The following is a 14,997-nucleotide window of genomic DNA, read 5'->3' as shown; positions in this document are numbered from 1 at the left end:
GCGTGCGTGTGTGTGTGTGCGTGTGCGTGTGTGTGACTGAATGCATGCATATATATGCATAACTGGATCACTCTGCTGTAGAGCAGAAATAGATGCAGCATTGTAGACCAGCCATACTTCAATAAAAGGAAAACTTTTAAAAAGAAAGAAAACCCAAGGTTAAGCCCCCCAAAGCAACCACTTGCTCAAAAAAATCTATTCTCCTTAAGATAAAAACGTAAATTGCACAACCTGGAACCGACCCTCTGGAGGAGTTATTTCCATCACTCGGTATTCACTTTGGAAACACCCGCAGTGGCAGAATTTCCACCCAAAGGCAAGCATAAAATGAAAGAAAGACCCCTACCCAGCAGTCAGAACCCTGGAGTTCTAATGTCAGTCCATCCGCCCGCTGGCCACGTGATCTCACTGAGTGCGGACCTCCAAGGGTCTCAGTTCTGCCTTCACTGAAGTGGAGTCTCTGGCCAACTCTAACCGCTGCCAGCTGAGCCAGGAAAGGCGGCAGAGAGACGCCCGCAGAGCGGCACAGACATCTGATGCGGCTCCTTGACTTTCCACGAATATCCCAAATCACATCACACCAGATCAATTATATAAGTGCCTATGTTTTTCTCATTTTTGCTTTGAAACAAGGGATGCTCTCTTCAGAGGCAATTTCTACAGAAGGGTTCTAAACATATTGAGAAATGGAGCACCTTAGGATTAAGGGCAAAATTCCTAAGATGTTAACTTAAAGAAGGAGGTGAGGGAGTTTAAGAAGAGCATTGCCAAGAAGCTGGACACACCCGGCTCTCTCCTAAAAGCCTTTACGCACCAGCCACACCTCTTCCTTTCTGTTCTTTGAAAATCCGAGCTCCTTCCCGCACCAGGGCCCTTGCAGAAGTTGATTTCTCTGTGGATAACGCTTTTCCCCGTAGGTTCTACCTCTTTCCAGATTCCAGGTCTTGGGGTAAATGGTGCAGCCCCTCTAAAGAAGTCCCTTTGTGACCTTCTTCCCCAAACTGGCAACAACTCTGCTCTACCATTCTCTACTACAAACACTTTCTTTCCAGTATGACACAGACCGAATTTGAAATGAAATATGCGTGTGTAATTGTTGACTGTGGCTCTCCTTCTGACTATAACCTGCAGGAGGCAGAAACAAGCCTGTATAACAGCCCCCGTGTGGCTCCATCACCCAGCATAATGCTCAGCATAAAATAGACGCTCAACTAACATTTATCAAACAGTGAATGAATGGAGAGATGAAAGCCTCAGCTCCACGACACATGTGATCCTGGACACATTACTACAAATTCTGTGTCTTAGCTGCACGGGGGAATAGAATACTCCCAGGCGGCTGCTCTGCAGTCTAAACGAGATCACGTTCTGGCTTTCCTAGTGGCTCAGTCAGAACCAGTCTGACTGCAATACGGGAGACCATCTGCAATACAAAAGACTGCCTGCAGTACAGGGGACCCAGGTTCAATTCCTTGGTCAGGAAGATCCCCTGGAGAAGGGATGGCAACCCACTCCGGTATCCTTGCCTGGGAAATCCCAGGGACAGAGGAGCCTGGCGGACCACAGTTCATGTGGTCACAGAGGAATCAGACATGACTAAACCACCACCTCCACGTTAAGTTCCTAGTGCAAAGACAGGAACACAGTAGGTCCTCAAAAAGAAGTAGCTTTTAGATTCAGTGAGCATGTCCTGTCTCCCTTGAAAGGAACAAATCTGGCACTTTGCTAGTTGTATATTAATGTTAGTTTATATTAAAAAAAAAGGAGAGAGAAGACTGCATGTTCAAATTTACAGAGCCCTGGCTTAACCAGGATTAAACAGATTTATTTTCTACCTCAGGACATCTCAGAGTCTTGAAAATATTGATTTGCCCTCTGAATCTCCTAAAGAATTTAACATGTAGCACAAACCAGTCCATCCTAAAGGAAATCAGTCCTGAGTATTCACTGGAAGGACTGATGCTGAAGCTGAAGCTCCAGTCCTTTGGCCACCTGAGGGGAAGAACTGACTCACTGGAAAAGACCCTGATGCTGGGAAAGATGGAAGGTGGGAGGAAAGGGGACGACAGAGGATGAGATGGTTGGATGGCACCACCGACTCAATGGACATGACTTTGAGCAAGCTCCGGGAGTTGGTGATGGACAGGGAGGCCTGGCCTGCTGCAGTCTGCGGGGTCACAAAGAGTCGGACAAGACTGAGAGACCAAAAGACTGATTTTGCCCCCAATTATTGGACTCTAGTACTTTTTTGGAGGAGGGTGATATCAACCAGGGTCAGGACAACATATAAGACAACTGGGAAAAGGTGACTCGTTTTATACAATGAATTCTTAGGAGCAGCCTGTGAACACGGGGCTCAGCGTACCGCTGAGTGCCTCTATTTCATGTATTTTTTCCCAATTCTCACGATGAACCTCACATGTTAATTCTGTAAGTGCCTAAGCAGGGAAGAGAATTTAGTTTTGAAACTGGAAAATGGGCAGCAGGAAGCAGCGAAGATGGATGAACACATCTCAGGGTGCGCGGGCGGGCGCGTCAGGCCAGCGCGCTCCTCTGCCCACCGACGGCAGGGACACAGCGGTAAATCCAAACGTGGCCAGGAGGTGGCGCGCTAGCACCGAATTTGGAGGGGAAAACCTTTCTCCGCCCCCTTGGATAATCTCCCTCATCAAGGTCTGCGTGATTTCCGGGCTAGCCGCTGGATCTGCCAGACAGAACTCAAGCCGAAAGACTCGAGGGTAGCTGAGTTGGCCAGAGGAATCACAACGCATGGAGCCCAGCAGAGCAAGCTACGAGGCGCTGTGTGATCTCATCGTGCGACACACAGGGCACGAGGCTGCTCTCTTCCAGTTTCTCCCCCCGCAACCCCGGGGTGGGCAGCAGGGAGGAACCACGGCGCGTGGGCGGGTGGGACGCGCGCGCTCAGTTGCTCAGTCCTGTCTAAGACCGCAGGGACTAGAGCCCGCCAGGCTCCTCTGTCCACGGGCTTCTCATCAAGAATCCTCGAGCGGGGCGCCATCCACTGGGTCGCCATTCCTCCTCCAGGGCATCTTCGCAGCCCAGGGTGGAACCGTGTCTCGGCCTCCGCCGCTGAGCCACCGGGAGCCTCACAGGCGGGACAGATGAACGTTTCCCAGTTATTCGTCGTGTGAATGACCACCCCTGAGACGTGAGACAATTTTATGTAGTCTGAACATTTTTAAAAATCTATCAAAAAAAAATCTATTTTAGTGGTAAATTGAGTTTCCAAGCTATTCAATACATACACAGCACATATCAGCACTGTATCTCAATGAATACTGGTGACTAGAAAGCAATCCCAAGATAAAACAGACAAATCTGCATAGAACATGCTGATGAGGTACTATCTCGCAAACGTTGGTTATAAACCGAGTATCAAAATAAAACACATTTACATTAATTCCTACACAGATAGCAAAAGTACGTGAAAACAAATAATTTGATGAAATAATTGATACAAAACATAAAAAAATCACTGAAGCTATAACGCTATTCTCGTGCACAGAAAAGATAATAGGATATTTCACTGAGTTATTAGCATGCAGTCAAAACAGGAAAAATGTAAGAGTTCTATTGGGAGCTTAGGTTCAATGAAGGCTATACTATGTAACAACAATCATAGTTTGAACGATCATCTTCAATCCTAGAACACAGTCACCTTCTAAAGCCTATAAAATTACCAGTCACAAAGTCTAATAATCCATCATCTCTGCAGGAATTCCATGGCTCTTTTTTTCTTATTATCACTGGAATTTATTTCATCAGAAATGAAGCAATCACTAGCTTTAAATTACTGTCTTGCAAGTACTACTACTGTGCTCATTTGTAAAATCTATACCAATAAACTTGGACCTAATTTTACAGTGATGCAGGCAGGCCTCATTTTCTGCTTCACTGCATGATGCTTTACAGATATTGCATTCTGTTAACTTTTTAAAATTTATTTTGATTATTCTGGGGCCTCATCATGCAGCATTCGGGATCCCAGTTCCCCAACCAGGGATCAAACCCACGGCCCTACAGTGGAGGCAGTGCCAGTTCTTAACCAACGGATGGCCAGGGAAGTCCCCATATATTTTTTAAATGGCAGATTTGTGGCGATCCTATGCTGAGTAAATCTGTTGGTACCATTTCTCCAACAGCGCCTGCTCACTTCATGTCTTTGTGTCACATTTTGGGGTAATTCTCGAAGTATCTTCAGCTTGTTCATTATTATTATACTTGTTTTGATGACCTGTGATTGGTTATGTTTGATGTTACTATTACGACCCACCAAAGGCTTACACGATGGTTAGCATTTTTTAGCAATAAAGTGTTTTTGAATTAAAGTATGTACATCTTTTTAGACATACAAGCTGTTGCACACTTAATAGACCATAGGCTAGTGTAAACATAACTTTAATAAGCACTGGGAAGCCAAAAAAATTCGTGTGACTTGCGTTATCACAATATTCTCTTTATCGTGATGGCGACTCGCTTTATCACAATTTTCTCCTTATTGCGATGGTCTGGAACCAAAAGTGAAAGTGAAGTCGCTCAGTTTGCCACCTGTGGACTGTAGCCCACCCGGCTCTTCCGTCCATGGGATTCTCCAGGTAAGAAAACTGGAGGGGTTGCCATGTCCTTCTTCAGGGGATCTAGCTGACCCAGGGATCGAACCCAGGTCTCCTGCACTGCAGGCAGATGCTCTACCCCCTGAGCCACCAGGGAGGCTAATATATATCCAAAGTCTGCCTGGATCTGGTTACTTTTGAGTGCTGTTGTAAAAATAATAAATAACAAACCTAAATATAAACTGAACTGAAACATATAGGCTTATTGAATAAACCCAAGTCCAATTCTGATGAACCGTTTGGTTTGTGACTTTCTATATTTGACAAAAACAACACAAACCAAAGGAACATTTCATGCAAAGATGGGCTCGATAAAGGACAGAAATGGTATGGACCTAACAGAAGCAGAAGATATTAAGACGACGTGGCAAGAATACACAGAAGAATTGTACAAAAAAGATCTTCACGACCAAGATAATCATAGATGGTGTGATCACTCACCTAGAGCCAGACAGCCTGGAATGTGAAGACAAGTGGGCCTTAGAAAGCATCACCACGAACAAAGCTAGTGGAGGTGATGGAATTCCAGTGGAGCTATTTCAAATCCTGAAAGATGATGCTGTGAAAGTGCTACACTCAATATGCCAGCAAATTTGGAAAACTCAGCAGTGGCCACAGGACTGGAAAAGGTCCGTTTTCATTCCAATCCCAAAGAAAGGCAATGCCAAAGAATGCTCAAACTACCGCACAATTGCACTCGTCTAACATGCTAGTAAAGTAATGCTCAAAATACTCCAAGCCAGGCTCCAGCAATACATGAACCGTGAACTTCCAGATGTTCAAGCTGGTTTTAGAAAAGGCAGGGGAACCAGAGATCAAATTGCCACCATACGCTGGATCACTGAAAAAGCAAGACAGTTCCAGAAAAACATCTATTTCTGCTTTATTGACTATGCCAAAGCCTTTGACTGTGTGGATCGCAATAAACTGTGGAAAATTCTGAAAGAGATGGGAATACCAGACCACCTGACCTGCCTCTTGAGAAATCTGTATGCAGGTCGTGAAGCAACAGTTAGAACTGGACATGGAACAACAGGCTGGTTCCAAATAGAAAAAGGAGTACGTCAAGGCTGTAAATTGTCACCCTGCTTATTTAACTTTTATGCAGAGTACATCATGAGAAATGCTGGGCTGGAAGAAGCACAAGCTGGAATCAGGATTGCCGGGAGAAATATCAATCACCTCATATATACAGATGACACCACCCTTATGGCAGAAAGTGAAGAGGAACTAAAAAGTCTCTTGATGAAAGTGAAAGTGGAGAGTGAAAAAGTTGGCTTAAAGCTCAACATTCAGAAAACGAAGATCATGGCATCCAGTCCCATCACTCCATGGGAAATAGATGGGGAAACAGTGGAAACAGTGTCAGACTTTATTTTTTGGGCTCCAAAATCACTGCAGATGGTGACTGCAGCCATGAAATTAAAAGACGCTTACTCCTTGGAAGGAAAAGTATGACCAACCTAGATAGCATATTGAAAAGCAGAGACATTACTTTGCCAACAAAGGTCCGTCTAGTCAAGGCTATGGTTTTTCCAGTGGTCATGTATGGATGTGAGAGTTGGACTGTGAAGAAGGCTGAGCACCGAAGAATTGATGCTTTTGAACTGTGGTGTTGGAGAAGACTTTTGAGAGTCCCTTGGACTGCGAGGAGATCCAACCAGTCCATTCTGAAGGAGATCAGCCCTGGGATTTCTTTGGAAGGACTGATGCTAAAGCTGAAATTCCAGTACTTTGGCTACCTCATGGGAAGAGTTGACTCATTGGAAAAGACTCTGATGCTGGGAGGGATTGGGGGCAGGAGGAGAAGGGGACGACAGAGGATGAGATGGCTGGATGGCATCACTGACTCCATGGACAGGAGCTTGAGTAAACTCTGGGAGTTGGTGATGGACAGGGAGGCCTGGCGTGCTCTGATTCATGGGGTCGAAAAGAGTCGGACGCGACTGAGCAACTGAACTGAACTGAAATATAAAGGCTTATCAAATAAACCCAAGTCTGATTCTGATGAGCCATTTGGTTTGTGACTTACTATATTTGACAAAAACGACGCAAACTTCTCAAAAGTGATTTTCCTCCTTTGTGGTGATTTTTGTGTTGTTCTGCTCCGTGTCTAGAGGTAACATTATCACCACTCTTTTACTGGAATTAGTGGGTCACTAGTCCTTGGTGATGATTCCAGACTCTTTCAGCTATTTATGGTTTTCCAACCACAATATGGGCTTTTTGCATGCAGGTAGATTTGCATTTTTTGTTGTTATGGTTGAAGAAGTTGTGTCTATATGCTGGAAAACAGAGTTGTTTTCTTTGTTGCAAACAGATGCAGACATTGTCAGAGGCAGCTACATAAACCCAAGGAGCACAGAAACCATATGCTAACAGAATCCAAAACATCTGCTCTAAACTTAGATTTTAAAAAATATTACTACACCGTCAGGGCCCTGGCAAGCCTTTCAGTCTTCAGTCATTTCTGAGGAACGCCTACTCGTTTTGAAAGGGAGTTAGGTTAGTTACAATAATTGTAAAATGAGTGTCTCCTTCATGTGACATTTCCTCTGTCCAGATTGCCCTGAGGATTTTCAATTTTGTCCTCCCCGCATGACAGGCGGGGTCTCAGGGCCCTGACTAGGGATGGAGCCCATGGCCCCTGCCTCAGAAGCCCGGGGCTCTGGGGGTAAGGGGACTAACCTGCGGGTATGATGCAGCGTGGGGAGGGCGCCCCGCCCCGCCCGGAGCCCCGCCCCGCCCGAGACCCCCCGGAGCCACGCCCCCGCCGCGGCGCCCCGCCCCGCCCCGCTCACCTTGCAGGCGGTACAGCTGCCCGGTGCTGTGCTGCCGGGTGATGTGCTGCCAGTAGGCGCTGCGAGGCAGAGGCACCATGGTGCTCAGCGAGGCGGCCCGCTCGCTCATCTTCACCTGGAGCTGCGACGGAGGAACAGCGCAAGTCAGCAACCCGGGGCTGCTGCGAGGGCCGACCCGGGGAGCCCCCGCCGAGGAGATGCACCAGGGGAGATCCACGCGGGGTAGCCCCACCCAGAGAGATCCACCTGGGGAGTCCCGCCCAAAGATCTGTCCGGGGAGATCCACCCGGGGAGATCCACCTGGGGAGACCCCGCTTGGGAGATCCACCCGGGGAGCCCCAATCCGGAGAGATCCCCTCGGGGAGATCCACCCGGGGAGCCCTCCACCCACGAAGCCCCACCCGAGGAGATCGAGGGCCGAGGAGTCCGCCATCTGGAGCCGGTGGGCTGGCCCGTCGGGGAGCACGGCTGTCGCTTTGCTGACTTGGCAGCGCGCGTTCTTCGCACATTGGCAGCAGCGTATCGATTTTCTGGGCGGGAACTTCCCGCGACTCAGCTCAACCCACGTGGTCACGGTGGGTGGACCCCACTACGGATTCTGGGGTGGCCCAGGGACCCGAGTCAGGCCAGTAAGACACAATCCCTGGGGACATTTATTAGAACTTTTGTGGAAGACAGAATCAGGAGAGCTAAGTTAAGGGTGTTTTGCCTGCTTCGGTCATTGCTGAATCCCAGGGTCTAGAGTATGTCCTGAGGTGGTAAGTACCCAGGAGGTGCTTCCGGAGTTGAATGCCGGCGCTTCCTCATGGGGGTTGATGGGGGGACAGGAGATGGGCCTGGGTCTGTCCAGGCACAGCAAGAAAGAACAAGGCAGTCAGCGGGCACTATTCTGAGGAAGAAGGCCAGGGAGAGTCCTGACAAGCTCCACTGAGGCCTTGGTTCCTACCTGAACCCAGAGGCTAGGCCAGGACCTCTCACTTATACCGGCCCGTTACTTCTCAGTCTAAGCTGGTATGAGCCGGGTTTTAGCACTAGCATGGGACTTCCCAGGTGGCGCTAGTGGTCAAGAATCCGCCGGCCAATCCCGGAGATGCAGGAAACGAGGGTTCCATCTCTGGGTCAGGAAGACCCCTGGAGAAGGAAATGGCAACCCGCTCCAGTATCCTTGCCTGAAGAATCCCACTGACAGAGGCGCCCAGCGGGCCACAGTCCCTGGGGCAGCAGAGTCGGACAAAACTGAGCACTCACACCATCACCGGCAGAAGAAAGCCTCTGCTGCTCCCACAAGCGCCTGATCCTTCCAGATACTGAGGGGAAAGAGGAAGCGGTGGGTTTTGGCTCCAAGTATCTAAGAGGACCCATCCTAAAAGATACAATGTGAGGCTCCACGTCCTCGGGGAGGAGTAGGTCGTCTGTCCAACCACACTGGAGGATGATTCTGAGAGAAGACAGCTTAGCAGGACGAGCAGGGGGTGACCAGAGGCATACAGGGACGGCGCAGGAAGAAGAGAGGGTGGAGCGTGGTCTGAGGCAGCTGTCCAGCGCCCCCGCCCCGAGCCCTGATCCGGACGCAAATATGACATGCTTCTACTGTGTCATAACACAGAAGTGACTCTTTGATGTCCCGGAGCTGCTTGAATATCAAATGACCCACCCCAGTCTTATAAAAACGTGTCCAGAAATAGATGGACTTAGACAAGGATGGGCATTAGGAGACAGTCTGCACTCATGGAAAACCAGGGGCAACGTAAGCCTCCATGTCTTGGGGCCTGGCTAACTGCAGACACGCTGGAGTACTTGGCAACTGCAAATCAGAGGACGGCAGATTTACATCAACTGAAAAGGAAACACTGACATACTGTACCATTAAGGAAAAGTGAGTCGCAGACCATTCTAACCAGTGGAATGCCACCTTAATTGCTCATCTGAGAAAAGCTGGTATTAGATATTTATCCATTTGGGTTCAGTGAGGTGATGCCTGCTTAGCACTTGCCTAGACAAGCCAGGCACAGGGAAAAGGAGGATATTATGACGATGAGTATAAACTGCAATGCCCACCAAAGATTTTTTTAAAACTCCCCGCTCTATACATCTCATCAGCATAGTAGTCTCAGGCATAATATCTGTACATTCACTCAATAAAGCCAAAATAATACGAGACTCCACACCCTGGAATCCAAAACTCGTTGGAGTTGATGTGAGGGTTTACTTGCTGTTGTGTCCGGCTCTTGTGACCCCATGGACAGCAGCTTGGCAGGCTCTTCTGTCCATGGGATTCTCTAGGCAGGAATACTGGAGTAGGTTGCCATTTCCTTCTCCAGGGGATCTTCCCAACCCAGGAATCAAACCCAGGTCTCCTGCACTGCAGGCAGATTCTTTACCAAAGGGAAGCCCAATGAGACTGACTTAAAAAAAAGATTGTAACCATCTTTCCAAAGACTGTTTTAATTTACGTGTCTTGTATTTTACATGTGATGGATTGAATTGTCTCTTTACCACAGTAGCACAATTACTTAAATGTGTCCAAGTAATTACACAGCACTAGATTTCGTGGGGGCATTTTTTCCCTAAACATGTCCTATTAAATCAAAAAGGTAAAAAGTTGAAAACAAAGGCTAGTAGAAAAGTTCTGGGGCTGTTTTCCTGCTTCTACAGAAATGAAAGTCTCAAAGCTTAACAGCAAAAATAAAAACCAACCAAACAAACAAAAAAACCTGTTTAGCAGCGACACGTGGTGACGTTCAACCTCATGAACATGGAGTACAAGAAAATAAAGAGAGGAAAAGAACTGAATATTCAAGGCACCAATTATTTGCTTTTCTTAATAGAAAGGGATTATAGTTAAGATAGTAATATTTTTAATACAAAGAAAATATTTGGGAAGCAGCCATCACTTCAAATTACTCACTACTTTGCTGTGAATATACTTCTGCAGCCCAGCATGGTCTATTCTATTTTTAGAACGCTTACTTAGGAACAGAAATAAAATGGCATGAATGTCACATGTCAAGAGAATACCAACAAAGCCTGGTCTCTTCCTTCCTCAGACCTTTGAAGGAACATCTAATTTTATGAAAGGGGCATTTTAAATGTCTTTGGAGAAAAGTGCAAAGAAAAGTCTTCTTAGTTAACACTGCAAAAATGTCTGCATTCTCGAAGCGTGAGAAGACTTGGGAAGTCACGTGGTGATGCCCCAGTCAGAAGGCGCCCCCTCACCCTGCCTCACTGCCACAGGGAACCCACCCTCTGACTTCAGCTCGCCACCCCTCTGCACCCCTCTGCACAATGGCCGGGCCCAAGCCACACGCCGAGTCACCATTTACACCCACCCAGGTGCCCACAGCCCACTCACCACTATAGCAAATGCTGACTCCTAGGCCTGAGGACTGCCCCGACTCCTCACCTGGGTAACAGCTGTCTGCCCTTCAGAAGGCGGCTCAGGAACCACCTCCTGACCACTCTTCCTCCACGAATGACACCAGGCACTCTTACCAGACGGTGATCAAATGGTAAGGAATCTGCCTGCCAACTCAGGAGACGCAGGAGACACAAGAGTTGCAGGTTCGATCCCTGGGTGAGGAAGATCCCCTGGAGGAGAAAATGGCAGCCCCCTCCAGCATTCTTGCCTGAGAAATCCCTGAACAGAGGAGGCTGGCGGGCTACGGTCCACGGGGTCGCAGAGCCAGACCCGGCGGAGCGTGCACAGCACTGTCCTCACTGCGGCCATCTCGCTCGTCTGTGGTGGCAGCCCGCCTCCTCTTGCAGCCCATGCACGCACTCCAAGAACACGAGACTGCGTCTTCCATCTCTGTCTCCCCAACACCAGACTGGGACCCCAGAGACTGAACACACACAGGATGGAGGGATCAATGGGCCAGAGAACCCAGCCCTGCCCAGGGGGCAGGGAGCAAGTCTCAGATCAGCCCAGCAAAGCAGCCTGGAGCTGAATCCCTGCTGCAGGTCTAGGTCCAGGTCACGGTAACGTGGTTCCCGGGGCTGTGGAGAGCGTGGTGACGAGACTGTGTCACTCTGTACTTAGCCGTTAATGTGACGAGCAGAAGCAGGGTGTCTAGCCCAGCACGTTTATCCATCCTACTAGAGCGTCGGCTCACGATCCCGCCAGGGGAGAAAGACACGGCTTCGTGAGTGACAGACACACACCTTCTTGGACTTCACCACCCAGACTTTCCCCCAGACAACAGGAGGCGTGGAGGTCTCTTCCCCGCCCAGCCCGAGTGAGCTCTGATGCTGCGCAGTGGCCTGAGATAATCAATCGATGGATGGAGCTGGTTCAAGGACACACGCAGCTCTGTGCCGCTGGGGGTGGCTGGGGGTGGATTATGGGGTAGGAGACCTGGGTTCCCATCCCAGCTGTGCTCCGGATGAGCGGTGAGACACGGGGCACGTCCCCCCTAGTGTCTAAACCTCCCAGTCTCCCTTCCCACGGAACATCCCTTCCTAAAGAGACGACAATAAACTAAGCAAACAAAAGGGAAACAGACCGCCATAAAAAGGAATGAAGTGCTGGGGGCTCCCCGGCGGTCCAGCGGCTAACACTCCGCTCCCAACGCACGGAGCCAGGCTAGATCCTCGGCCAGGGAGCTAGACCCCGCGTCCCGTAACTGAGCATGCTGCTACCGTGACCTGCCAAATACATGATTCTTTTTAAGTGACGAAGTCCTGAAACGCGCCACAACCTGCACGTAAGCTCAGTCGGGCTCAGTCGTGTCTGACTCTTTGCGACCCCATGGACTGTAGCCTTCCAGGCTCCCCTGTCCACAGGATTCTCCAGGCAAGAATACTGGAGTGGGTTGCCATTTCCTCCTCCAGGGGATCTTCCCGACCCAGGGATGGAACCTGTGTCTCCTGCACTCCTGCATTGGCAGGTGGCTTCTTTACCGCTGAGCCACCGGCGCCCCCTCCACAACGTGGAGACGCTGAACACATGATGCTGAGTGACAGAAGTCACTTGTGAAAGACCACATCGCACATGATCCTATTTATAGGCAACACCCAGGGCGGGCGAACGCAGAGAGAGAGTGCCGGTGGCCGCCCGAGGCTGGGTGGGCAATGGACAAGGAGACGGGCTTCTCCCTGGGTGACGGAAGTGTTCAGGAGCTGACTGTGTTGATGTTTTCACAACTCCATGACTATATTAACGCCACTGGATTGTATGGTTTAAATGGGTGTATGCAGATGACACCACCCTTATGGCAGAAAGTGAAGAGGAGCTGAAAAGCCTCTTGATGAAAGTGAAAGAGGAGAGCGAAAAAGTTGGCCTAAAGCTCAACATTCAGAAAACGAAGATCATGGCATCTGGTCCCATCACTTCATGGGAAATAGATGGGGAAACAGTGGAAACAGTGTCAGACTTTATTGTTGGGGGGGCTCCAAAATCACTGCAGACGGTGATTGCAGCCATGAAATTAAAAGACACTTCCTCCTTGGAAGAAAAGTTATGACCAACCTAGATAGTATATTCAAAAGCAGAGACATTACTTTGCCGACTAAGGTCCGTCTAGTCAAGGCTATGGTTTTTCCTGTGGTCATGTATGGATGTGAGAGTTGGACTGTGAAGAAGGCTGAGCACCGAAGAATTGATGCTTTTGAACTGTGGTGTTGGAGAAGACTCTTGAGAGTCCCTTGGACTGCAAGGAGATCCAACCAGTCCATTCTGAAGGAGATCAGCCCTGGGATTTCTTTGGAAGGAATGATGCTAAAGCTAAAACTCCAGTACTTTGGCCACCTCATGCGAAGAGTTGACTCATTGGAAAAGACTCTGCTGCTGGGAGGGATTGGGGGCAGGAGGAGAAGGGGATGACAGAGGATGAGATGGCTGGATGGCATCACCGACGATGGACGCGAGTCTGAGTGAACTCCCGGAGTTGGTGATGGACAGGGAGGCCTGGCGTGCTGCGAGTCATGGGGTCGCAGAGAGTCGGACACGGCTGAGCGCCTGCGCTGAACTGAACTGGTCGTATGGTACGTGAACCACGCCTCAATCTAGCTGTGTCCTCGGCAAAATCAGACAGCAGTATGTGGACTATTTCTCTCCATGAAGCACGATGTAATGAGGCAGCTGGTGGCTACTTCTGGTCAAAGGTCAAACCGCTTCCCAGGCGGCTCAGTGATAAAGAATCCACCTGCCGATATAGGAGTCGGGGGTTCGATCTCTGGGTCAGGATAGGGAAACGGCAACGCACTCCAGTATTCTGGCATGCAAATGCCATGGACAGGGGAGTCTGGTGGGCTACAGACCATGAGTTACAAAGAGTCAGATGTGATTCAGAGGCTGAACAACCACCACCAGCACCACCAGCCAAACAGTCACAGCAGAAGTAACATTTAAACTTGAGGAACAACGGGCCAAAACGTGGTCCCCCATTGCTATCACAGTCAACAACACAGATTCTTTTAAAAAACCTCCCAAAACTCACACTGAGGAAAGTGCTCACTGTCAAGGCCCTTTTACTCCTGCTGCTGCTGCTGAGTCGCTTCAGTCGTGTCCAACCCTGTGCGACCCCATAGACGGCAGCCCACCAGGCTCCCCCGTCCCTGGGATTCTCCAGGCAAGAACACTGGAGTGGGGTGCCGTTTCCTTCTCCAATGCATGAATGTGAAAAGTGAAAGTGAAGTCGCTCAGTCATGTCTAGCTCTTAGCGACTCCACGGACTGCAGCCCACCAGGCTCCTCTGTCCATGGGGTTTTCCAGGCAAGAGTACTGGAGTGGGGTGCCATTGCCTTCTCCCTTTTTCTCCTAATAATAGGCAAATCGTAGCCACCCTCTTGGAAGAGAAAGCCCTCTAAGGACCACTGTGTGCCAGCCACCATTTTGGTCCCGCACCATCCCTTGGCCTGGCATACACTTCCCTGTTGCCCACGAGCCCCTTTTATGAGCCTGAGACCAGGGGGCAGGGCAGTGGGCAAGACTTGGCCACAACACGACACACATCACCAGGTCGTCCTTCCCTGGACTCCGTCTGTTTTTACAATGAAGCGGTGGGTTCTGCAGAACTGAACAGTACAACAGGAGGTAACTGCCGCCTTGAGCTATCGCAAGGATGCTCACATGCTGCGTCTGCGGCATTGTCCTGGAGCCGTGCAGAAGCCGCACAAGTCATCACAAAACACGACTTCAAGCCCCAACCCCCTCCTCATCAGCCTCTTAAAGTCCCATCGGGCTGTGCCTTCCAGTTAACTGCCGTGGGGTCTCTGCCAGTGGCCACCCTGCGTGCACAAACCACCCATGATTTCCACTCTCTCAACTGTGCCTTGAAGTCGCTGCCCAGGGACACGATGTTGACAATAAGGCTGTGCTGTGAGTCACAGCTACATGGACGCCGAGTGTCTGCTTGGCTTGAGAGGCTTCCAAAGCTCCTCTGATTCTGGTAGTAGCCTCAGTTTAGGGATGTATATATAAAGAACTTACTTTCTCTGGGTATTTTAAGCACAACATGTGGGCAAAGTTGAATCAGAAGGAACGACTCAGTCCAAGAGAGAAAAAGCAAAACGAGGTTCTAAAAGAAACCTGCATCTCAGTGTCTGTCTCTCATCCCACCCAA

General features: G+C 49.4%; 1 protein-coding gene across 3 annotated transcripts in view; it reads right to left on the bottom strand.

Moving 5' to 3' along the window:
* DOK5 (docking protein 5) overlaps positions 1-14,997 on the bottom strand; it is a 148,731-nt gene that overhangs the window by 3,661 nt on the left and 130,073 nt on the right. For 2 of the 3 annotated variants that reach the window (XM_052650688.1, XM_052650687.1), the window contains one exon: positions 7,436-7,556. The exons of the other annotated variant lie outside the window; for it this stretch is intronic. In XM_052650688.1, the coding sequence (XP_052506648.1) occupies positions 7,436-7,556 (121 nt within the window). The remainder of the gene's footprint in view (positions 1-7,435; positions 7,557-14,997) is intronic. 3 annotated transcript variants of the gene reach the window in all.

This window comes from Budorcas taxicolor, chromosome 13, assembly GCF_023091745.1.
Source record: "Budorcas taxicolor isolate Tak-1 chromosome 13, Takin1.1, whole genome shotgun sequence".
Classification (NCBI taxonomy): Eukaryota; Metazoa; Chordata; class Mammalia; order Artiodactyla; family Bovidae; genus Budorcas; species Budorcas taxicolor.
Note: the sequence above shows the minus strand (reverse complement) of the source record. Positions and strands in the feature narration are given on the sequence as shown.